The 24,844-nt window shown below is 41.6% G+C and overlaps 2 protein-coding genes across 2 annotated transcripts in view; one reads left to right on the forward strand and one right to left on the reverse strand.

Annotated features, from left to right (window-relative positions):
- Positions 1–95: 95 nt before the first annotated feature.
- Positions 96–6,593, reverse strand: acmsd (aminocarboxymuconate semialdehyde decarboxylase). Its single transcript, XM_078286234.1, has 10 exons — positions 6,491–6,593; positions 4,527–4,571; positions 3,196–3,292; positions 3,035–3,084; positions 2,407–2,643; positions 2,048–2,141; positions 1,534–1,629; positions 1,154–1,326; positions 621–719; positions 96–158 (listed from the first exon to the last, which is right to left on the reverse strand). The coding sequence occupies exons 1-10, from the start codon at positions 6,545–6,547 to the stop codon at positions 96–98; spliced, it is 1,011 nt and encodes a 336-aa protein (XP_078142360.1). The 5' UTR covers positions 6,548–6,593.
- A 2,175-nt stretch (positions 6,594–8,768) lies between these two features.
- The window catches only part of LOC139911124 (transmembrane protein 163a), a 68,607-nt gene continuing 52,531 nt past the window's right edge, over positions 8,769–24,844 (forward strand). Inside the window, exons 1-2 of the mRNA XM_071898625.2 lie at positions 8,769–8,970; positions 14,814–14,933. Coding sequence (XP_071754726.1) covers positions 8,769–8,970; positions 14,814–14,933 — 322 coding nt within the window. The remainder of the gene's footprint in view (positions 8,971–14,813; positions 14,934–24,844) is intronic.

Consider the following 24,844-nt stretch of genomic DNA (forward strand, 5'->3'; position numbering starts at 1 on the left):
TACAAAACTGTATTTTCCTTGGAATTATTAGAATGCGTAAATAAAACATTTTCATTTAATCCTTGTGCGAAGCAGTTGTATCTCTGATTTTCTTGTTACTCAAACTGTTCTCTTTTGAGGCCCAAAAATTCCAGTGCGTTTCCGATAAGCAGCTTATCCTGCAATACAAAAGTGTACAAATCATATTGAATACATTTTAACATTTTTTCTACCTAATCACTGCCTTTTCTGTAACCTCATTTATCCTCATTTAAAAGACTAAAGAATGACTCTAGTGTTTACTATTGACCCTTAACAAGATCTGCTTGCTTGTTATTGGGAATCACAACTCCATTCCCCATGTTACAATACATGGTCAATTAACCTCTAAAGACTAGCAGACTTAAAGATATTTCTTCCAAAAGTCTTCCAATAGCTAGTTCCAAATTATAGCACAGTGTCCTTTCCATTACTGTTAATAAGCCTACTTCTTGTCTGCTTAACCTATGGTTTATCAGGTGTGCTATAGATATATAAGGTCATATAAAGTCATTTCCATGTCTGTTAATTTTACAACAATTCATGACAATATAGTTACGATATCTGCATTGTCTGCATGTAGGAGAGGGACATAATGTTACCTTCAGTGTCTCGTCAAACTCATCCATGGACTCAATCAGTGATCCAGGCTGCAGCTCGCCCAGCGGGAATGGATAGTCTGTTCCCAGCATCACTTTGTCCTGAATGAGGAGTAGATTCATGTGAACTTGGCCTTAAACTAGCTGAATATCCCATGATTATTGTAGCGGTACTAGTGAACAAATGATCATATACATAATGTATATATTGATAAAACTGATGATGGTATCAATAGTTACTATATATATATATATATATATACTGTATGTGTGTGTGTGTGTGTGTGTGTGTGTGTGTGAGAGAGAGAGAGAGAGAGAGAGAGAGAGAGAGAGAGAGAGAGAGAGAGAGAGAGTAGCTGGTGGGTTGATTGTCAAAGTTGGGTGAGCTTGACCAGACCATCCCTGCCATAGCCTAGAAATTATTTATATATTAATATAATAATATTGGCAGCCTCATATTCCCTCGGTGTCTTCACTAAGCTGACAGTGTGAAAGTCAATTAACAGTATGGCACGGCTGGCAAATGAGCAGCTCACTTTTCCAATAACATCGATGAGCAGCTTCAGGGCGACGGGATCGTGGACTAGGGAGTCGGTGTAGAAAGAGCCGAGGTATTTCCGTGGGTTGATCTTGTTGTCCACCGCACACAGGTCAGGGCGAACCGTGTGGCCATGTTCAATCCTGCCTATGGTGAACGGGAAAGAGCCACCTGTAACCAGACAAAGCAAAAAGCATTAAAGGTCAAATAACAACACGCTGTGGCTCATAGTATCCTGTTGCATCCTTGTGCTCTTAAACGTTTTGCACAGTTATATCGAGCAACAAACAAAAAAGACGCAGTAGAATGCACATTGTTCTGCTGTGACTTTATGAACTGAATTTGAAATGTACAGGTTATATCTGGTCTCCTCTGTACCTCCGTGAGCAAAGCAGACCTTCAGTTTAGGAAATCTCTCGAAGACACCGCCAAATATCATTGAGCAAATAGCCATGGTCGTCTCTGACGGCATGCCTTTGGGAAGGGAAAACACAACAAAAGATAATTGTTGTTTTCACACTGCACCTTAAGATAAGTAAATGTCATCTTTATTCTATTGTAAAGGGCATTTTTTCAAAGACAGTATAAGTGAACAATATTGTAGTGGGGTTATAGTTGTTCGCAAAATTGCCCATCTGCATTCCTTTAAATTGTTCCATGTGCATGATGGACCAAACATGATTTTACAGCTTTTGGGCATATTGTACTTTACTTCTGTCCATAAATAATAGTGGGTCCAGTGTTTAGCACTGTGTATTTGCAACATGGATCCCAGCAGAACAGCAGACAAGGAGCTGGTATTTTTTTCCACTAGACAAGGGTATTTTATTTCCTATCGATTGGACCAGGGGGGCATATTCAATATCTCCTACTCCTCCTCCTTCTCACTCACCCACCAGCCAGGGCAGCCAATACTTAGCCATCCTCCCATCTGTCTGCATGTCCCACGGGTGGACGAATATGGAGCAGTTCAGCTCCTCAGCTGTCTGCATGGAAGACACATTGCACATTGCAGTGGGCACAATCTGGTATGTCCAAGGTCAGTATTTCTTGATGAATGAGGATGCATGCTTTACATACAGAGGAATGGAGATACAGTATAAAAGAAGTGTAACTTAGCTAACTGGTTACTGTATATTTTTTCAATTCCTCTAAACAAAAATGTAGGTACATAATCAATCACTGGAGTATTATTGCATAACGCTCCATTGGGAACTTAGTAAGCATGTACTACAGTATACAACGTCTCACAGCATAGACAGGATAGAGTTCAGGGGCGTTGAGGTCCCAGTGGTTGATATGCGAGCCAATCTGCACCCCAGGGAAGCCCAGCTCCTTCACGCAGCGCCTCAGCTCCAGCGCGGCCAGGTCGGGGGCCTGCATGGGCAGCGTGCCCAGACCCACAAACCTCTTGGGGTGGCTGCGCACCGTCTGGGCCAAGCTGTCATTCAGGAGGACGCAGAGATCCAGGGTGTCGTGGGGTTTGGCCTGTGATCACAAATCAGGATTAATCGGGTAATAAGGCAAGGGGAAAAATCTATGAAAGATGAATTGCATTTAATCACACCTATGCTTCATCTAAGAGGTGTTGGTGTTTATAACTTGTGTGCAAAGTAAAAAAAAAAAAAAAGATGAACTACTACTAAAAATAAAGCAGCTTTGCAGACAGACATGGACTGCTGTGGTTAAAAATCAAGAAGATTGATGCATAATAGAAATTTAAACCAGACTACCAAAAATATATTCTGTGGATAAGTGCAGCTCACAGTCATTTGGGCACGAGGAACACTATTCGGTTTCAAGTGTTGCACAAACAGTAATAAAATATGATTGCCCCATTTTATCGGATGACATTTGCTCTGACTTAACGCATGCTTACCCAGTAACTGAACATCACAGGAACGGTGGAAAGGGCTTGAACTGTGACACCTGGATGTTATAAACAGAAATATCATTTTCAGGCAGGCACAAGCTATGAAAAAGGCTGTGTCGTAGGAGTTTTTGTTGTCCCTGTATTTAATTTAATGACTGTGCTTATACCATGTTGATCCATGTCTCGTATCCGTGCGTTTGCATCCCAGCAGTTTTCCTGAATCACTCGGAACAGCTTGCCATCCCTCATCATCTTTGCTTCACCCTGGGAAAACAAAACAGGACCTTGGCACCATTCACATGCTTCATTGGCACTGCTGCAAAAGTCTGCAAACTTAATATTGTCCCTAGTCAATTTTAATGTGTGGTACAGTGCATGGACCTGCCGCCTCTCAAAGCCATGACCACCAGTGTGTGGGCCAGGGACATTTTGTAGTGTAATCTGTTTTTATCTGTTAACTCTCCACTTTCCCCCTGTCTGAATAAAAAAACTGCCCAGAGAGCATCTGCTCACTCTAGAAAGAATGAAAGCAAGCAAGAATGGATGAATGATTTAATGTTCCTGGTCTTTCCGTTTTGGAGTCCTGACACCTTGGCTGATTTATTTTGAGACCTACTCTGGGTCATTTTATCAATTCATTGTTGCAGTTTGCAAGCTTGTTAACTTCTATGGCATTTGGATCTCACAACACTTGAAAATGCAACCACATGATGGCAGCAGACAGCTGATTACTGTTACATGGACAATAGAATTACATGAATGAGAATGAGATTTTTCATTTCATTTACACCTCGCATCAAAATTGACAAAAGATGTGTCTAGATTCTGTGTAAACAGGATCTCAAGCTATATTTAAATACAGGAGCAAATACACACAATGATGATTGGACACTGATTTAAGCATTAATGGTTGTAGTTTGAAAAAATCCCCTCATCTTGGGTGCATTCACACACTGTGTTTTAATGTGGTTTGGAGTCTTCTTTGGACAGACTCTAGATCTGTTCTTACATCTGCATCAGGACTTTAAGGGCAGGTGAGCACCAGGCATGGCTTATGTTTAGGATGCACTGGTGTGACACATTCAAGTATGTGTCCTTATGTGCAGTTTGCCGATGCCAAAAGCCCAGCGTCTGACGGCAAAAGTTGCATAGCCTGAGCAGCTGCCTGGCTCTACTGTGTTCTGCTCTGTTTGAAGTGACTCTCTCTGCTGATACAGTGGCTCCATGCTGAGTTCTGCAGCTGTTCACACAGCGAGACCCGGGCTGACGGGGCCACAGGGCTGGGTTCAGCCCGGGGAACCTGCTGGGTCCCCAACAGAGCACACAGTACACGTCATGCACTTGCGTAAGTGCACCAGCACACACACACTCACACACACCTACCGCAGAATTGGCTTTGTCCCAACGCTGTGCCCACTTAAACACACACACAGTATGCATCGCCTTGCATGTGCATTTTGAACACATGCTGTTCAAAAAATTGTACAATGTGACTCACCTTGCAGTGATGGTGAAGCTGGACAAACCCGTCATATCCGTACCTCTGAAACACATACAACACTCAGTGATTATGCTAAACACAACATTGTGCAGTTTTACAAATAGTCCATACTAATACATACAAAGCACATTACGCTGTGCATGGGATTACAGATCTTGACTTAGATCTAAAATCTCTTAAAGTAAACATTAGCATGGTTCCACAACAGGGCCGAGCAGGCCAAACCAGGACAAGCTCACTCACTGAAGTGCCTCAAAACCAACCTCGGCTGTAACCAATGATCAATTAATCTATCGATTACTTAATCGATTAATCATTTAGTCTATACAATGTCAAAAATAATGACAAATGGCCATCACAAGTTACCAGAGCCCAGAGTGATTCTTAAAATTGCTTACTTAGTCTGACCAGCAGCCAAAAAACCCCCCAAGGTATTCATTTTATAATGATATGAAACAATTAATCGTTTATCAAAATTAAAATCGATTAATTTTCTGTTGATAAACAAAGATGGCAGCGTGATCAGTTGCAGTGACCTCTCCGGGTTCAGTTTGCACCTGAGCCTGGAGAAACGATATTTCATGTCACTGTGTACAGTCTATGTATAGTTGGATGTATACAGTATATGTAGATTTATGCAACTGAGATGACAATAAAGTGTAACTTGAACTTGATTAATCGACTCATTGTTTCAGCACTAAAACCAGCACATCTGAGTTTGCCCGGGCCCTGTAACCTCCACCCGGCCCTGCTGTGGAACAGGGGCGACTCATCTTCAGGGGTTCAATGTTCATCCCGGAGGACTATCCACTAACACCCTGGATCACTCAGAGGGAATGCCATCTGAGGCTGCTCAAATGTCGACTCATATGCATACAGATGAAGCCGCAGATGATCTGGGCCTACGTGAGCAATACAGCCGGCAGAGCCCCGTTTCATATCCCTGCAGATCAGCAATAACTGCATACTTTGTTCATGCAACGGCGACGCTTCAACTTCTCAGAATGCAAAGTGCGGTAGCTATTTCATTTTAAACCCGCTGGTTTATTGAACTATAGGTCAGGACTAGTGGGTAATTTATACAAATTCGACAAGGGAGTTGGTGGGAAGTGAAATTGTCTCCTCTGGCCTTTTCCCTCAAATGTAGTGTGAATCAGGGGAATGCATTGACTTTTTTTGTACTAACAAGAGAATGCTATCTCCCTCTCCTCAAGTTACCCGCCTGGTCTGAAACCAAAATCTTGAACCTGTTTCTGGCTGGCATTGGCGTTAGTAGTGATACATTATTGGATTACATAACTGACTAAATTTTGATTTGAGTCAATAAATTTCAGCTTGCCAAAACTGAAAGCCAAACATCTCAGCAAAAAAAAAGTGTGATGGTGTGAAGTTACTTTTTAAGGAATATCACTAATATCTTACAACTCCAAAACAATATCAACAGTCATCATGATCAACACACATTACTCCTCTGCCTAAATAGAAAGCCAAAAAACTTTAGAGGAAATGTGCCTGGAGAGCAGGTGGGAGGTGAGGGCACCAGATGAACACCCCCCTCCTCTCTGCCACAGAACATGGACAATCATTAGCTCAAGCCAGGCCTCCATATTGACAAAGACATATAGGAGCAGCAACAGACAGGACAGGGAAGTACAAGGCCAGCGCCAGCTATTGATTAAAGTTTAACCAGCTGGAGAGAACACAGATTTATGGAGTGGACTGTTAAACTCCTCACTGGCACTCAAAGGGAACATGTCAGTACACCTTTTCTGGCCTTTAATAACATTCAATTCAATGAGGTGTAACGTGGATAATGGGAAAAGTGTGTCAGCAACAGAATGGACAGAAGAAGTAAACATTTTGCCTGGTAGATAGACAGACAGTGTGTAATTACGCACGCTGAGGCTCCAGGCGATTATGCAATATGCCTTAGGTACTGAATGATCTCTCCCATTGCCTACCTGCTTCAGATCGGGCCATTCCTTCGGTAAAATATGATTATGAATGTCAACCTTCATCCTGGTGAACTCTTTACCCGCGAGTGAACGTGGAATTCTGCTGCCAGCGATTTAAAACACAGATTGCGCGTAAAAGCAGTTTTACAAACGTGAACAGGCTGATTCCCCGCCCTCTGCAGAAACCAATGACCGACAGGTGAATGAATGGCTGCTGGGAAATTCACTACTTCACCCATGTCATTCATTACTTAGCCTATAACCCAGGTATAAAGCCCGTGCCGTATGAATACGCTATTAAACACTATTAAGCCCCTATAATGTGGCCTATCAGCCCGCAGTATAGCCTAATAAGCCCAGATGATTTAGTAGGCTGTTTTTTTTCCTCACCACTTTCATATGTATATATAATGCAGCATCTCTCTCTGAACAGGATGCTCTGGCTGCCTGCCAGTTGACTCTTTACGCTGAATCAGCTTTTTATCCGCTTAGTTCTGCCTATGACTTACAGTAGGCGCTTCAAAATAGGCTATCTGAGTGTTGTTTTGATATTGCAGGATAATACAGCCAATATGCTGCATGGAAATGTGTTGCGCTGTGCGTTGCCAGTAATTTGGCTTTAGGCTGCTGTTAAAATTGACACATTCAACAATTCTTAAGACCTTTTTTTTTTTTTATCTGATGTGTATACCCGCAATAGCCTAAATGAGTTCAAATTTGATCTTGTATCTTCTTATCATTGTAATGGAGGGAAAAGATCAAGTAAAAAACATTTATTTAGGAGACATAGGCCTATCTAAAATAATAATAATAATAATAATAATAATAATAATAATTCATCAGGGGAGCATTCAGGATGAATGTTCCCTCTAAAGCTGTGTGCGTCTAATAATTTATCACATTGATCAAGTAATAATGACATCTTTTCATTCATAAATCATTGCTCCACCTTGGAATTTAGTTGATATAAGCACTTTTGGTTAAGCAGTTTTTAAGTCATATGCTAGTGGATGCAGGGACTTTGCCATAGCGTAGGTTTCAGTGAAGTGACGCTGCAGGATCATTATTTGTTCTTGTCCAGTCTCCACCTTGACACAGGCGGAACAGGTGAATGTCCCGGGTGAACAGGCGCCACCTGGTGGTTAATTGATAGACCCATTAGTAGACTAAACTCTTTCTCTCTCTCTCTCTCTCTCTCTCTCTCTCTCTCTCTCTCTCTCTCTCTCTCTCTCTCTCTCTCTCACACACACACACACTCTCGTGTGTGAGACCTTTGTCCTTTGTGTGTGTGTGTGTGTGTGTGTGTGTGTGAGAGAGAGAGAGAGAGAGAGAGAGAGAGAGAGAGAGAGAGTGGGACAGAGACAGAGACAGAGGGAGATTGTTTAATAAACCCGGTGGAAGGAGTGAAAATTGTCGATCAGGTGATTCACACATTCAAGAGAAAATGCAAATTCCAAAGGAAGATATGAAATCTGGCTTAGAGAATTGATAATGTTTTAAACCAACTGCCACTCTGGTGAAAAATCAATATTCCTACTATATTCCTTACAGGGTGTCCGGTGTTATCAATAGTGAGTTTATGGGGACCATAATAGTGTTATCACTATTTTCACTATAGTTTCACTATACCATTGCTATAGGTAGGCTATGTTATGTAGGATATTTGCATATAGGCCTAGACTCCCTCTAAAAGATTAGGGTTACTACAGTTCTGCTTCGTAATATCAAAAATAGCCATTTATCGGATATTTATGGGATAGCAAAAGCCTAATCAATTAAAAAGAAAAAAAATGTAACTCATTGTGTTTCGTTTAGTGGGCTGTATGGGAGTTAATAGGTGCTGAGAGGAGAGAGAGAGAGAGAGAGAGAGAGAGAGAGAGAGAGAGAGAGAGAGAGAGAGAGAGAGAGGGGAGGAGAAAAAAAACTTGCTGGCACCGCCTGCCAGATCCACAGCAGATCACAGTAGATCACAGTATCGCATCGCCGCATCTAACCTTACAAGTGGGTGTCTTTAATTCGCTCAGTATTTAAATCCAGCCTGCAGAGCTGTTTCCCTGTAGACTTTTATTCATCCGGAGGGAGTTGTGTCGCTGCTGATGCTGGGGAGATAGTGCTTTATCTCCAATCTGCTCTTATCGCCATCTCTCTCCCCCTGCGCAAGTCGACACCGGTGGCATCGGACGCGCTGGATGGCTGCTGCACTTGACAAACCGGTGTGAATCTTTTTTTCCCCTCTGCTTCTGACCCTAAAAAAAAACAAAAAGACAACAACTCAGCAACAACAATGACAGATCCGACGACTCAAGAGTCCTACCCTGTCCCGGACCCGACTATCGTGGATCCCTGCCCGGCGGTGGTGCGGAACGGCCAGTGCGCCCCGGATGGCTTCGCCAACAACCATCACCACCAAGCCAAAGCCCCCGGCCAGCCAGACCCGTTCACCACGGGCCAGGAGATGAAGATCACCGACAACGTGGAGGGAGAAGGTAACTTCTCTCGTGTTTTGTTTTGTTGAAAAAAAAAAAAAAAGTTATACGGATGTGGTGGGAAAAAAAACCTGGGAACCTGGGGAGGGGGCCTGTGTGTGTGTGTGTGTGTGTGTGTGGTGGAGATTTTTTGCCCATGTTATTTATAGCCTTCTCTCATTTGAATAATTTATGATGGCCCTTAGTCAGCAGGATAGATTTTAGATGAAGGCAAAAGTTAAAGCTATTTCAGTTCAAAACATATTAGGCATAGTTAACTCAAAATGGGTTCTATTAACCTACCAAACTCTATTTATTCATTCATTCATTCATTCATTCATTCATTCATTCATTCACTTGTCTGTTTTTCTATTTTCTTATAGGCCTAATGGTGTGGGCTTTGACATTGGATATTTGTGTAACGTGATGTGAAATGCAATAGACTAAGATTACAAAAAGATATTGCTTCTGAGAATCCAATAGTTCTTTAAAACACACGCACGCACCCACACACACAAACACACACATTCTGCTTCACATACTGTAAGTGGTAATTGGATTTAGCTGTCAGATTTCCATACTAGTCACATGTAATAAACCCTGACATACATCACTGGGTATGTGCATTTGCTTAGGCGCTAGTGTGAGTTTCTGTGTGTGTGTTTGTGTGTGTGTATGTGTGTGTGTATGTGTGTCTGAGTGCATGTGTGTGATCTCTCTCATAACTCACTATAATCCCATTCATTATCCCATGTGTACAATGCCTGTGATCAAAAACAAAACATTCCACTGTGGATAATAGCGGGGCCTCAGTCAACAATAAGCCTGCTGCTTGTCTCTCTATAGGCTCCAAGCCACAGATTTATTTAACATTATGTGTGTTTACTGGATCTGATGACAAAGGATTTAATTAATATGATAATTATACTATGCAGTTTTACATGCAAATGATATTCATATCATCAGGCATATATGGCTTGAGTAATTAAATTGAAATGTTTGCTTTAATTAGTGTTGTCAGCACTATGTAGATTGGATTTTGGCTTATATTTAAGAGCTATTATTGGAATCTATCTATCTATCTATCTATCTATCTATCTACACTTTTGTGTTTTTATAATGTGTTTTTTAATGACGAGGTGCAATATGTTACTATTTGATACATCAGGAAAAATACAGGAAATTGATTCCTTTAAGGTACTTTCCCAGGGCCACAATGAGGTCCAATCTCCTCATTAGGTGATGTGTCAACAAAGCTCGTTATGCTTAGTTATGAATATGCGGCCTGCACATGTAGAGCTATTATAATGAGCTATTAAAATACACTGGCCACGGGTAGAAGAGCGGAGCAGACATCAAGGAGGAATCTGTTTCTTTTAAAAGTCAAGCGAAAGAGGTAGATGTATGCCAACACACCATAACACACACCACACACACACACACAAGCAAGCACAAAACAAAAGTCACACACATCACACACACACACACACAAGCAAGCACAAAACAAAAGACACACACATGCACGCGCACTTGAGCACACTGTCTTTCTTTCACTCGCTTTCACGCTCTCCCTTTCTACCTCCCTCCCCTGCTCTGCTCCTTGTAGGTTGCATCAATCTCTCCCCTATTTACATAAAAGTCCCCGCCGTTGCTCTCGGAAAACCTCTGCAGTCATCTGATCCTGCTCCTCTATGGCACTGGCTTTCAAACTTTTTTCTGTGGCAACCCACATTTCAAAATAGTTTTTTTCCCAGCAGCATTTTGTTTTTGTTTCCTTTGGGCTAAAATACAATAGTGTTGCATGATTTGTTTAAGCTACTAATCCACTAATCTTAAGTATTCTATCTATCTATCTATCTATCTACTAATGATATTCATAACATCAGGCATGTTATGGCTTGATTAAATTGAAATGTTTGCTTTAATTAGTGTTGTCATCACTATGTAAACTGGATTTTTGCTTATATTTAAGAGCTATCTATCTATCTATCTATCTATCTATCTATTTATCTGCCCATTCATACTCTTTGTTAGATATTACAGGGGATAATGATGTCAGACGGTATTAAGAGAGGCAATAAAAGCAAACAGGGTGGCTTTCAATTTATTTAGATGAGTAATTAATTCTTCATCATTGTGTTTAGAGTCACACGGTTCCCTGGTGTATTAGGTTCAGTCATTTGTTTACTGAAGTGTTTTGCTGAAGTGTGGGCCATTTGAGTTGGATGGTTGTTGTTAATTACTTTGATAAAAGAAAGGTGAGTGAGGGAGACAGACACACAGACCACAGACACACACACGTGTGTGTTAAGGAGAGATGTGTGGAGCACATGCTTTCCCGGCTGATCCCCCAGCCATGGATCATGTGAGCAGAGTGAGGCAGCATTCAACCATGCTGTCTCACTTCCCCCTATACCACCCACACACACACACCCACACACACACACACACACACACACACACACACACATATGCACATACATCTATGCATCTGCCAGTTTAGCTAGCATGGGATTTAACACAGTTTTTGTTATTTTTATTATTTGTCCTCCAAGTGTGGGAGAATATTGTGATTTTATTCAAACGTGTAGAATCATGAACAGCTTAGTATGTATTTGATATATCTGATCTTTAGAGAAGCCTATAGCAAGTGCTATATGTTAAATAGTATGAGGAAATTTTAGAAATCAAGTATTTGCAACTCCAAATGGGAGCACTATATATATATGCAGGCTTATATGTATAAAAAGAAGTCACACAAGCTTAGACAGTTCAATCAATATTTTATGACCATGACCAAATCTCTAGTCTCTTCAGGTAATGGGAGACAGAGTGTTTGCTGGGGATTTTCACCCAATCAAGCTTTACTTTATGGTAAATCCTACCATTTCTGGATCGGAAAATGCACCAATATCCATAGTAAATCGCCCTGGCTTTAGCTGCAGTGTTCACAAAGCCTTCCCCTTGTCCGGTGTCAACAGAGCGACTCCAGATTGATACACATGTTGCTCAAAGACTCAGATGGAAACTCAAAATGTCAGGGTTCACAGAGAAATCTGCTTTGTCAGGACAAATGTCAAATATATCACACAACGCTAATGGATCTGTCAGGCTCCCAATGTTTTATTACAGTTATTTGCAATATTCTACACATTTTTTGTCTACACTTATTTCCATACAGCTCCACACAACACAAAAATCCAACAGGCTACATACCGTACATGCAGTTGACAAGCAGTCTGCATACTGTTTCAGTAGAAAATAGTAAATGTTAATGGTCATGATACAGAGTTGATCTTATGACTGGATGTGTGTCGTTGTAGCTGTAACTGTTGGGTCATGTGACTCCTTTTGCTCTCTCTCTCTCTCTCTCTCTCTCTCTCACACACACACACACATACATACACACACATACAATACATAAACACATACACGCTTTTATATGCATGCACACAGACAAACGTACACACATTAGCACTCATTTTGCATGAATGCATGCTGACGCTCACACACACACACACACACACACACACACACACACACACACACACACACACACACACTTAAACAGTGACAGAATAGTCTCAGTGAGTTGAGTTGAGTTTGCTGACCTTTGTGTTTTCCTTGACTGATGCACAGGACGTGATTTCCTTTGATTTTCTTTCCTTCAAAGAAATGAATTACAACCAGATTAAGTGATTTCACATCAGCTAGACAGGGAAAGTCAAAGGTTAGGTTTAGTTTAGTGTTTGCTAAACTATGGGCTGCGATGAAAAAGAGTTACTGGCCTGTTTCTGATGGCTTCCCTTTAACGTCAACAGTACTAACATGTTTTAATAAAACCAATTCTGCGGGTGACAAATTTGCTAAATTATATGGATCCCAGGCAGTTAAAAAATGAAAGAAATACCAAATCGAAGAGGCCATGCTGAAGTCAGCATAGTGTAGTTTCCACAGTAAAGGTATATAAAAGCCTCACAGTATTTCATGCAGTTTTCTCAAACTAATTAAGTGCAAGGTTTCTGTCCTCGCTGCATTTTCTAGAATCAGGATACTGCAGAAAAACATCTGAGGAAAACTATGGGGGATCTTCAACCTGACCTGAACTTGTAAAATCATTTTAGGGGGCTCCAATGGATTCTAAATGTTTTTCCACCCCAAAGAGCTGGTTTGTACCTAATGTGATGGTGGCCTAAGCATTCCCTGCTTTACTATAGACCAGTGGTTCTCAATGTGGGGTCTGAGGACCACCAGGGGTCCTTGAGGGGGTTCCAGGGGGTCCCCAGCAAATTGATGAATTGTTAAACTTGTAGAAGAATGACTATTTTGATCATAGTTTCACTCTTATCTCTCTACCCACAATACAAATAGTCATGGGATTCTGGACAAAATCATATCTAACAATACAAATATTATCAGATATGGGTCCGAGAGATAAAATCTCATCAAATTGGGGTCCATGGCCCTATTGTGGACTAAACTAGGGGTCCTTGATATGAAATAGGTTGAGAATCACTGTCATAGACAACCACAGGCAGAGATACAAGGGATGCAGGCAGTGTTTCCACACTTAGACCAAAGGTAGGGAGGTGGGGAGGGAGGAGAGGAAGAGAGAGAGGAGGAGACGATAGTAGGGGGAAGAAAATGTAATGACAAACATTTCGGTGACTTTTTAACCCGATTCCAGCCATGCGACTTCATCAGCTCTCTGTTTGCAGTTGTTTCTGGCCAGGTTCCCACTTTATGACACACACACATACACTCATCCACTTAGCCCTCTATGTGGTGTTGTCATCGCCTGCCTGGTTCTCTCTGGCCAGGCTGGCAGTGTTGAAGGGGAACACCTTTGCATTTCAGCAGCTCAGCGCCCCAGGATCGCTCACAGCCGACTGTGACAGCGACCAGGACAATTGTCCGGATAGAATTGTAACTGATAGCATTAAAAGCTCATTTGGATGTAAAAAAATGCAGACTTATAAATATTGTATGAATCCACAAAGTCAGTCTCCCATTTCGTGTCAATGGAGCAGCTTGAGGCAGATTAGAATCTGGGCTGTCTGGTCTCTGACTTCAGGCGAAGATTTGTTCATGCTCACATACCGATAGTGCCGCTCTGAGCCATTAGGAAATGCATGTGAATTGTTAAACTGAGTGGTATTCCAATTTAACTCCCTCTCCATGTGAAACTATTTAGTCTGGCTAATAAAGACAGACTCATCTGTTCCTCACAACCAGGGTTTCATGTCCCTCTATCAAAATCCACCTACTGAATCAAATCTCCAACCAGGGTTTCATGTCCCTCTATCAAAATCCACCTACTGAATCAAATCTCCAAAAAGGGTTTCATGTCCCTCTATCAAAATCCACCTACTAAATCAAATCTCCAACGGCCCAGTTTCCCTTGGAAGTTGAAGGGGGATATGAAATGGGAAGGATGGAGGGAGGGAAGGAAGGAAGGATGGAGGGAAGAGACAGTTCCATTATGGTTTGAAGGCATCCTTAATTACACAGTGATGGTTTTATACTATTGGGCCTTTGGTAGTGCATTGGCTGCTTTTCAATTAAGTGGCCAGAGGTTTCAATGACATGGACTATGAACAATGATTACAGTAAGATGTGGTGACATTAGGACAGCTGTAACACAGTTAAGCCGATCAATAAAGCCACAATATGGGATTCTGAGTCTATCAGTTATGTGTCATATGCATTTTGAAGTGTGTCTTCTGACCTAGCTGTGGAGGGTGCGAGTAAAAAGAGTATCAATAAATTATCACATAAGACGAACACTGCAAATAATCTCTCAAAATACAGGTAGGTAAAAAAAGAAATAATGGATTGTATGTTGAAATGTCTCTGTCCTGCAGGCCTCCTGGAGAGCAGCATGCGTCTGAAGCCCCATGAAGCCCAGAGCTACAGGAAGAAAGCTCTCTGGGTGTCCTGGATCTCCATCGTGGTCACACTCATACTGGCTGTGGCAGCTTTCAGTAAGTCGATGAAATAATGCTATGTAAGCTGAAATAATGTACTTTTAAGAGGAACAGTGAAATCATTCACCTGTGTACCAGCAACAGTATCAAATGTGGCAGCTTGTCTGAAAATACAAGATATATACTGCTGTGCTTTTGTGGGACAGCTTGTTCATTTAGCTATCTAGTTTTGATAAAACTGTCTGTGGCTCACTTCGTTGTTGACCAAGAGGAAATGTTGTCATCTAAACTTTAAGTTCCCATGTCTAGTACTGGTGCAAACATAACTAGCTTTAACTGAGTTTAACTGAAAAAAGATACAGAAACACTGGGTTACACTGCTTTACAGAGGTAAAGAGTAGTAACTACTTTTTGTCAATTGTATTGGTTTACTGGAGGTCAAAGGTCACAACTACATTGGCTTTAAACCAAAAATATAACTGTAAATGCAACTGAAAGATATACTATCAACTTATGTATACAGGAGATAAACCAGGTTTCACTACTTACGCAGGAGCTGTTAGTCATGCTGTTAGTCATGCTGATGCTGGCAGATTTCAGCTAAGGACCAGTGATTGTTTTAGATCATAATCAATTATACCAATCATACAATTAATTTGATGTGATATTTTATTAAATATACCTGACTGTGTAAGTTTCAAGCACAAAGAATCGCTGCTTTCTTTTACATGTTAATATTTTATTTTAATGTAGTGTCATTGTAACACTACATACATAAGGCTCTTTTGATAAAATCGCAGACCAAATGGCTCATGAATGAACTGCTGGGTTGATCAATTCAGCAGCTAACACAGTGCATCAAGGACACATTTTCTATGGATTCCTTCAGTATGAGCAGGAAGATCATAGTAGTGTTTATTGTTTCCACAGCTCACATTGTGTATGTAGTAGTTTTTTAAAAAGCGTTTTTATTAAAAGTAGTTATCTAAGCAAGGAAAATTGAATGTTAGCCATGCATAGGCGTCACTGGGCTGGCATGCAGCACACAGGGCTAACATTTGTTCAATAGCATGAAAACAAAGAACAAATGGATTGAACCCAACTAGAGGTCAACTCTCCAGAGAGGCACAAGTCCAGCAGGAACAGGGCTGGAGCATGACACTTCAGCCAAGCAGTTTTTCATAAAAGCTGAGAAGTTGTTTTGGTTACATGTGGAGATCTTGATCAAGGCTCTTCATATCCTGTAAGACACTTGAGCAAGTATTTTACTCAAAATCTCATGAGATGCTTGCTGGCTTAAATGGATAATTTTAGCCACAGTTGAGATCAGTACTATTGTGGCGTGACATGATCCATTTATTTTTCTATTTAAAGCTACAATATGCAACTTTTTGACATTAAACTAATAATTAATAAATAAGATATAGGCCTATCATACCACGTCCATCTAGGTCAGTGTGTGACCCTGTGTGTACATGTAAATCCCCCGTTTGCCTGAAATTGGCTTTTCAATGATGTTTGGGACATTTTGGGGTGTAAACCGTTTTCTGTGGGCGCAGCCAGTGATGAACTGGGTTGTGACTATCCAGCAGAGAGAATTATTAGCAACAACAACACTGGCGGAAAGCAGTAAGAAATGAAAGAACAGCAAGGCTAAACATGAAATGGGTGAATATCACCATTGCTTTCTTTTATTGACGATTCCCTGTGTTTGTTGTCTCCTTCTTCAACACCTGTGGAGGCTTTATGGATGCTGGTTCTCAGCCTCAGGCTAGACGCCGTTTCAAGGTAGACAGCTCATCAAGATGAGTGACAAGTTTTGGGATGTGAACATGACCAACTGTGGGGGAGGAGGGCGGGACTAACAATATGCTTCCTGTCTCGAGTTACATATTGTAGTTTTAAGAAAATAAACAATGCCTAGAAATGCTGCGAAATTGAAATGTTTCACTTAGAGGCTTTTAATCAGATGTGAAGAGCAAGCCTAGTAACTCTAACACATGATGAAGCCTTTACCTAGAAACTCACCATGTGCTGCCTTAAACAGCATTTTAGTCACAGTTATAAGAGCACAGTTCCTTAACAGTCTTATGGTCTGCCTGATGATCTAATGTCTGGTTTTGTGAACTGTGGGACCTGACCCAGAATGTGTCTTTGGGCTATGCCTGAAGTTTTCATCAGCTTTCAATTTCAATTGCTTTCTCAATAATATGGTTTAATTGCAAGTAAAAGAGAGTTTTTCCCCACATTTTAAATACCATTTCCTAAACACGTGTAACCTACAATACTCAGGTGTGTGAAGGAAGCAGAAATAGTTTGAGAATCCATAGATCTAGCATAATTTTGGTAATATGCAATTAATAGCTAAGACAAGAGATGGGGGTAGGATAGCATTTTCCTAGTCAGCATTTTTGTAATAGAGGTAGTGTCTTACATGTCACCAAGACAAATACCTGAACGTTTATTGTACTTGGCAAATAAATCTCACAATCTCACAATCAGATCTGGAACAAAATCACTTGATTTTCATGTGGACTTTCCCAGGTGACACAATGTATAACTATTCGTCTATTCATTCATCTGTTCATCTATTCATCAGTTGTTAAAAAATGATCAAAAGGCAGTGTCTTCTTAATGAATGCTGTCTTATGACTGCAGTCATTCCTTTGACGGATTAATTTAAAAACCTTTCATAGAAATAATTATTTCCACATGGATTTTGACATTTCACGGAGGTGTGTTGAACAAAACATAGATCAATGATCCCTCTGATGTCATGAAAGGATGCAATAACAGTTTCAAAACACGCTGTGATGTCTCATGTCTGACCACTGTCTGATCTGAATGCAAGACAGGATGTTGCTTTGTCATCCTGGCTCAGCGTCAGTTTCGAGTCAGGATGTGTCCTAATCTATTCAAACCTTTTTTTCTCACCCACTGTGTGTTGACTGAGTGCAACTGAGCCGTCTCTCTCAGCGCTGCCCTGCTTCACACTGATTCAGCTGCATGGATTCACACCTAGAAACTGCCCAGTGCAACACAAAGGCACCTCAGTGAAAGTACACTGGAAGGAGGGATGAGCATTATTGATTCGCTTCTTGTACTCACATCTTCCCATCTGGTCCGAGGATTTGAGCTGGCAGTCCTCTGGTCACAAGGCCTCTTCTCTAATCTTAAATCAACCTGCGTCCCATTCTAATTCATGTTGATAATTCATTCAGAGCTGTATGTGAGAAAATGTGTTAAAATTTGTTGAGTGGCAACCAGTAATCCAAAAGAGAATAAATATTTCAGCTCCTAAAAGCTCCCAAATGTAAGAAGCTTCTTCTTGTGAACATGTTCAGATTTTTAACCATCACATAGTGAAATGAAACAAAATTTTTTATCAGCCAAAAATATCCAAATATTATTCTTGAAAGAGATGTATTTAATCGGCCACACTGGACTAAGTATTTCAAGTATGTCTAAGTATGTTTGGTTTAGTTGAGAGTGCTTTGAGCAAGATGAGAAATCAAGGGATGAATGGAAAAGGAAAGAGAAAAGCTATGAGGGAAAGATCAAAAAGTCAAAAAAGTCATTTTTATTCACTTTATATACCTCTGACTGCAGGCTGAGTCCGGCAACTGGCTGCCACCTGCAAAATTTTTTAGATGATTCTGCACTTGTTGGCTACATCCTCAAAGACAACCACCTAGCTTACCAACAGGAGATAGATGGCTTTGTCGAGTGGTGTGATGAAAACCACTTAATTTTAAATTTAAGTAAGACCAAGGAGCTTATCATTGACTTTAGAAAGAAAAAGGCTGCGGTGACCCCTGTCCTGATTAAAGATGAGGCTATTGAGGTGGTTTCCTCTTATAAGTACCTTGGTGTCCTTGTGGATAATAGGCTGGACTGGAAAGAGAATACCAGTGCCATCTCTAAAAGGGCCCAGTCCAGGCTGTTTTTCCTCAGGAAGCTCCGGTCTTTTGATGTGTTTTACCAAAGCATTTTAGCAAGAGAGTTCTATTTTATGCTATTGTTTGCTGGGGGTGCGGCTTAAGCTCAGGGGACAGAAACAAGATCAATAAACTGATCAGGAAGGCAGGATCCATTATTGGCTTGACCCCTGACTCGCTAGAAGTGGTCACGGAGCAAAGAATGGGTAGGAAACTCAAGAGTGTTACAGCAAAATGAGGATCATCCAATGTACAATGTTTTTAGCGAACTGAAGAGCTCTTTTAGCGACAGGTTTGTTATGCCCAGGCGCTCTTCAGAGAGATTCAGGAAGTGCTTTGTACCCGCTGCGGTGAAGTTTTTTAATGAACATTGTCGCTGACTGTCACTGTTGTTGATGACGATGATGATCTGATGTTGATGTTGATGACTAGGATGGTGGTTGTACTGAGGAGTGTGGTAATGTTGGTGTCCATGAATATGTTGATGTTGATGTCTTATATAACCACTAACATACACTAGTACAGTCACATTGATGCTCACAGTATGTATTATGGTGTTGTGCTCTCCCCTTATTTTGTACTGCCTTGAGATACATGCCTTTTCCTACTGTCCTACCGGTTGTCTGTCCTATATGTATGGTGGCACTCAGTTTCCCCCCTGGGGGATTAATAAAGTATTTCGTATCGTATCGTATCGTATGTTCTCACCACAGGTTCGGTCATATCAAACAGCAATGAAACCGCTATATCAATGAATGCTGGGTGAGGATGAGACAGAGAGAGGTAAACATTGCTACAGCGAAAGACAGAACTGACATAGAGCAAAGTAGAGAGATGGAGGGCACAGTTTTTCAGTGTGTGTGTGTGTGTGTGTGTGTGTGCGAAGGATGTTCGAGAAAGACAAAGAAACCAAAGAGGGAGACTTAAACAGAAGAACATGGTGGCCCACAAAAAGATGTGAACCACTGAGACTGAGAGTGAGACAAACATTAGTGAGAGAAGGCATAAGTGTGTGTGTATGACAGAGAGAGAGAGAGAGAGAAAGAGAAAGAGAGAGAGATAGAGAGAGAGACAGAGAGAGAGAGAGAGAGACAGAGACAGAGAGAGAGAGAAGCATTGCAGTGAAGTCAAGAACAAGGGAAAGGAGGGACGGAGGAGCCAGAGAGAGAGTTTGAAGGTTTGTCTTATTTGTCGTATCTCATTGCTTTGGCAACACTGACATCGTCATTCATGCCAATAAAGCATTTTGAATTTGAATTTGACAGCTGACGGTGTGTCATAACTGCAGCCTCGAGGAGGGTTAGGACACTAGGTTAGGAAATTAATAAATGAACGCAACGCTTCCCTCCTCTGCAGCCGCACAGGATGGAGAGTCAGAGAGAGAATTTGAATTTTAAAAGCTCGTTTATTGACCTCTTCATCTTACAAATCCATTCAGAAACCGGGGCACAAGTCACGGTATCCGCAGCCTTTAGATTGCACTACCTCCGCACCATAAGCAGAAAGCAAAAAAAAAACAAACACAAAAACAAAAGAAAAAAACAAAGACTCAACACAAAAAAAAGAAAGACTCAAAGCAAAAATAGACAGAGAGGCAAGAGCAGAGAGGCCGATTCAGTAAAGCGGCAAGGAGGGAAAGAAAGACGGAAAGAAAGGGGAGGGGATGGGGATGTATGTATGTGTGTGTGTGTGTGTGTGTGTGTGTGTTTGAAGGAGAGATGGGATGAAAGAGAGCGGAGAGACAGGCGGAGGTATGGAGAGAGGAGCTGTGAAAGGTGTGAGTGTACCGGGGGGACGAGGCAGGATGAGGCCTGGCAGGCAGCATCAGGGAGCCGGAGCTGGTGATGGCTCAACTTTAAAGAACGCCGGCGAGCCATTTCATCCAGCAAGTGCCCTACTTTCTCTCTCTCTCTCTCTCTCTCTCTCTCTCTCTCTCTCTTTCTATCGGTTTCTTCTATCCCCTCTCTCCGCCCATCCCACTTTCTTTTTGGCTCTGCCTCCTTTATAGCTTTCTATTGCTCGTTTTATTTCCCTTACTCTCTTTTTCTCTCCTTTTTTCCGTCTCTCCTCTCTCTCTCTCTCTCTCTCTCTCTCTTCCCCACCCCACTTTCTCTCTCTCTCTGTCCCCTTTTCTTTTTTGTGTCTGCCAACCTTCCCAGCTTTCTGCTCTTTCTCTTTTTCTCACTTTGTTCTTATCTGTCAACCCCATTGCTCAATCTACCTCTCTCTCTCTCTCTCTCTCTCTCTCACTCTCACTGTCTCTCTCTCTCTCTGTCCCCTTTCCCTACCCATCTCTCTTTCATTTTGTGTCTGCCAACCTTTCCAGCTTTCTGCTCTTTCTCTTTTTCTCACTTTGTTCTTATCTGTCTTTCCCCTTGCTCAATCTACTCTCTCTCTCTCTCTCTCTCTCTCTCTCTCTCTCTCTCTCTCTCTCTCACACACACACACACACACACACTCTCTCTCTCTCTCTCTCTCTGAGGGCCTTAGAACAACTACTGGGATCCTCTGCCATTTCTGTGACCTTCAGCAGCATTATAACATTTCGTAGGGAAGAGGGTCCAGGGCCGATCCTTTGTAATTCAGTTTCAATGGTATTGACTCCTGAATGACTCTAGTGGTGAATGGTGGCTCTGTGTTCGCACGTAACCTTTCACAGATCCATCTCGAGGAGAGGTCTTTTGTGCTCTCCAGGCAGGCTATTCACCCGCTAAAGTGCTAGAAGTCTTCTGCACCTTATCAGACATATCAGCCTCGGGAAGTGGGCAGAGGTTACGCTTCGAGAGCTGTGGGGGCGGAGACGTTACTGTGCTGCATCTGTGTTGCTTCTTGTAAATTTGATTTGATTTCACCCCGTGGTTTGGGCCGCTCGGAACTGACTGGCTTTAAACTGGCTGGAACAGGTGATAAGTGTAAAAAGTTAAGGCGATGGAGTGACAACACGCGATTGTCCGAACGCTGAAAGCCACAAGGTGATACTCAACCACATTTCCTCGATGAGGTGGCGAGCAAGGCAGCCGATCAATACACACGCACACACACAAACACACACACACACATAACACACAAACACACATACACACATACACACACACCTTAATGGTACAGTGATGCGTGATTTTAGAAAGTCGATGAAGCAAATGAAGCAAGACTTCCAAAATGTTCCAAAATGAAATATTCACCAGTTGAAACAAAACTGACAGCTGTGATAGCTGTGATAACATTTTAAAAGAGAGTAGGTAACTGGAGACCTGATAAAATGAAAACACTTTTACAGACTCGGTCCTTAAAGTAATGGATTTTTCCGTTTGGCGTTTTGGAAGTGAACACTCCAAATCTATTTTGTATTTTGTTTGCCTTTCATAATGATGTCAACTTTTACACCACTGTCAGCAGACTGTAAAATCAAAAGAATTAATAACTTTGTAATACGAACACTCCGTCAGCATGATTAGCAAGTTAGCTGGATCCCACTGCAAGCACCCAGGTGGTTTGTGTATACAAATAACATGAGCAGAAGTTGAAATTCAGCGGCATTTGCTTATATTCCATGCGTCAGATAAAAATCAGATAATGAGACCAAATAAAACCAGCGTATCTGCTGCAGACAATACCTTTAAATTCTACTGCGCTCCCTCCCAGGTGTGCTATTGTTTATTTGTGTAGTTTTATGTAAATGGAGTCCGAGACACTAAATGTCAATCCTGAAGCAATATTTTATGCAGTAGACAAGTTTAGGTCCCACACTTTTGTTCTGTGGTGTTGCATTCATGGCAGGATTGCATTATGTTATTTGTTGGGACTTAAGTTAGGTCGTCGAAAGTTTCTTAACCACATATCCCCGCCTAATCACTTCTATATTCCTTTTGTCTACTATAAATCCCAGCCTACCGATATGGCAGTAAACTGAATAGATACTGTTTCATTAGTGGATAATGTATAATGGGATTTCTGCATTGTGCTGGGACCAAACATTTGATGTGGTGCATTTGTATTCTGCTTGCTAAGCGGCCACAGACAAAGCTGTTCCATATTCAAACCGGGGGACCGGCTCCTCACCAACGAGACTGATTTTCAGATTGCCTTAGAGGCCTTTTAGGAGCCGGCTATAGGAGCTGGCCGCGGGACAAATAGGCTGCCTGCGCGATCAATCTGTCGCCCTGCCAACAACCATCTGATGTTTGTGCAAGGAGCCGGCAAGCTTGTGCAGGGAGGGAGGGAAGGAGGGAAGGAGGGAGTAAAAGGAAGGAAGCAGAGATCGAGAGGCGAGAAAGGGACCAGAAGGAAGGTGGAAAAGCTCTTGGTGGGTTAAACGGGACGGAGGGAGAGGGATTGATGGAGGAAGAGGGAGGGGGGGATGGGGAAAGGGAAGTATAGGAGCAGGAGAGGTGCAGAGGCTGAGACAGGAAACTGGGGGAAAAACATCAGAGAGCCAGAGAGTAATGAAAAGGCCGTGAGAGAAAGAAGAGAGAGAGAGAGTGTTAGCGGGAGATGGAGATGGAGTTAAATAGGCCACTGACAGATGCAAGAGAAACGAGAAGTTCTGTAGAGCCAAAGACACAGAGTAAGAAAGAAAGAAAAAAAGAAAGAAACAAAGATAGAAAGAAACAAAGAAAGAAAGAAAGAAAGAAAGTGAAAACAAAACAAAAATAACTTGGTTCACCCCGTCTCATCCAACTGCTGTATCTATGTGTGGTCCAACAAATCCCCATGTGAACGCAGAGAGCCTCATTTGGCTAAGAAAGCAGCACACAGCTTTCCTCCCAACTCTCTCTCTCTCTCTCTCTCTAACTCTCTCTCTCTCTCTCTCTCTCTAACTCTCTCTCTCTCTCTGCCATAGTGCTGTCATTAGTGTGATTTAACCCAGATACATATAGCGGAGGCCCAACACAGTTATAAATAAACCATCAAATCTATTACATTCTGGCTTTCCATCTGTGGTTTAATTACATAGCTGTAGATAGGAGGAGCAGAGCCAAAGGAAATGTGAAAAGTCACCTTTTTTTTGAAGGGAGAATAGGAGTTGGGACATAATAAAAGATAATTCATAGTATTCTGTTACATCATCACACGGCCATCTTGGTAGGAAATTAACAGGTGATTATAATCGAATGACAGCCACAGCCAATGAGCTGTGTATATGGCTGTGTATATGGTAAAGCACCATATTGGTAGCAAATGCATGTGACATCATGGGAATACTAGATCCACCATTGTGTCAGAACAGCAGTAAATTCAATAGGTCAGTACCTGTAGACCCAGTAGAGGCTTTTGGTGTAACTGCCGCGTCTACTTCAGTTAGTGATTTGATTTCCTATGTTTCCCACAATGCTTTGCTTACTCAAAACACAACGCATGTCTTGTGGCTGCATTGCATTCTGGTCTATTGAGGACTTACTACTGTCAGTGGAGAAATTGGTCTCTCTGCCACTTCTATGATGGATTTCTCCCTGTGCGATTGTTGAATGCCGGTGCAAAATGGCGGCTCTAGAAGAAGAAGAAGAAGAAGCTCTTTGATTCTGAGGGACTGACACTGAAATCTGATGTTTACAGCTGATGTTTTAGATTGCTGAAAACTTTTCTGCTATCAAACTCCAATGTAGCTGCATTGGAAATATCTTGATTTGACATCACGTTGTCCACTTTTTGGCAGTTATCAGTGAAAATAAAAAAAAAATACACCAAACAACAAAATGGGCCCAGAAAAATGAAGTATATCACCAATAGCTGTATTTTGACATTGTTAGTGTTTTAGCAATACATCATAAAGATGATCTATTGCAGTAACTTAGTAGTTGTTTTGCTATATTCTACTTGATCTGTGTTGTTTGACTGACCTAGAGTCTTGGCCAATTAGTAAAGAAATATTTTGCTTTAGTTTTAACTACTAGTGAAAGTCCTTGGGTTCCTAAGCAGTCAACCAGCAACAATAACTGATCTCACTTGCTAACTTATCCTTCCACTTGACTGAGAATCATGCTTCAAACACATACACCAAACTAGAAGGGCACTCGGAGACTGCAGACCTCT

Source organism: Centroberyx gerrardi, chromosome 10 (genome assembly GCF_048128805.1).
Source record: "Centroberyx gerrardi isolate f3 chromosome 10, fCenGer3.hap1.cur.20231027, whole genome shotgun sequence".
Lineage (NCBI taxonomy): Eukaryota > Metazoa > Chordata > Actinopteri > Beryciformes > Berycidae > Centroberyx > Centroberyx gerrardi.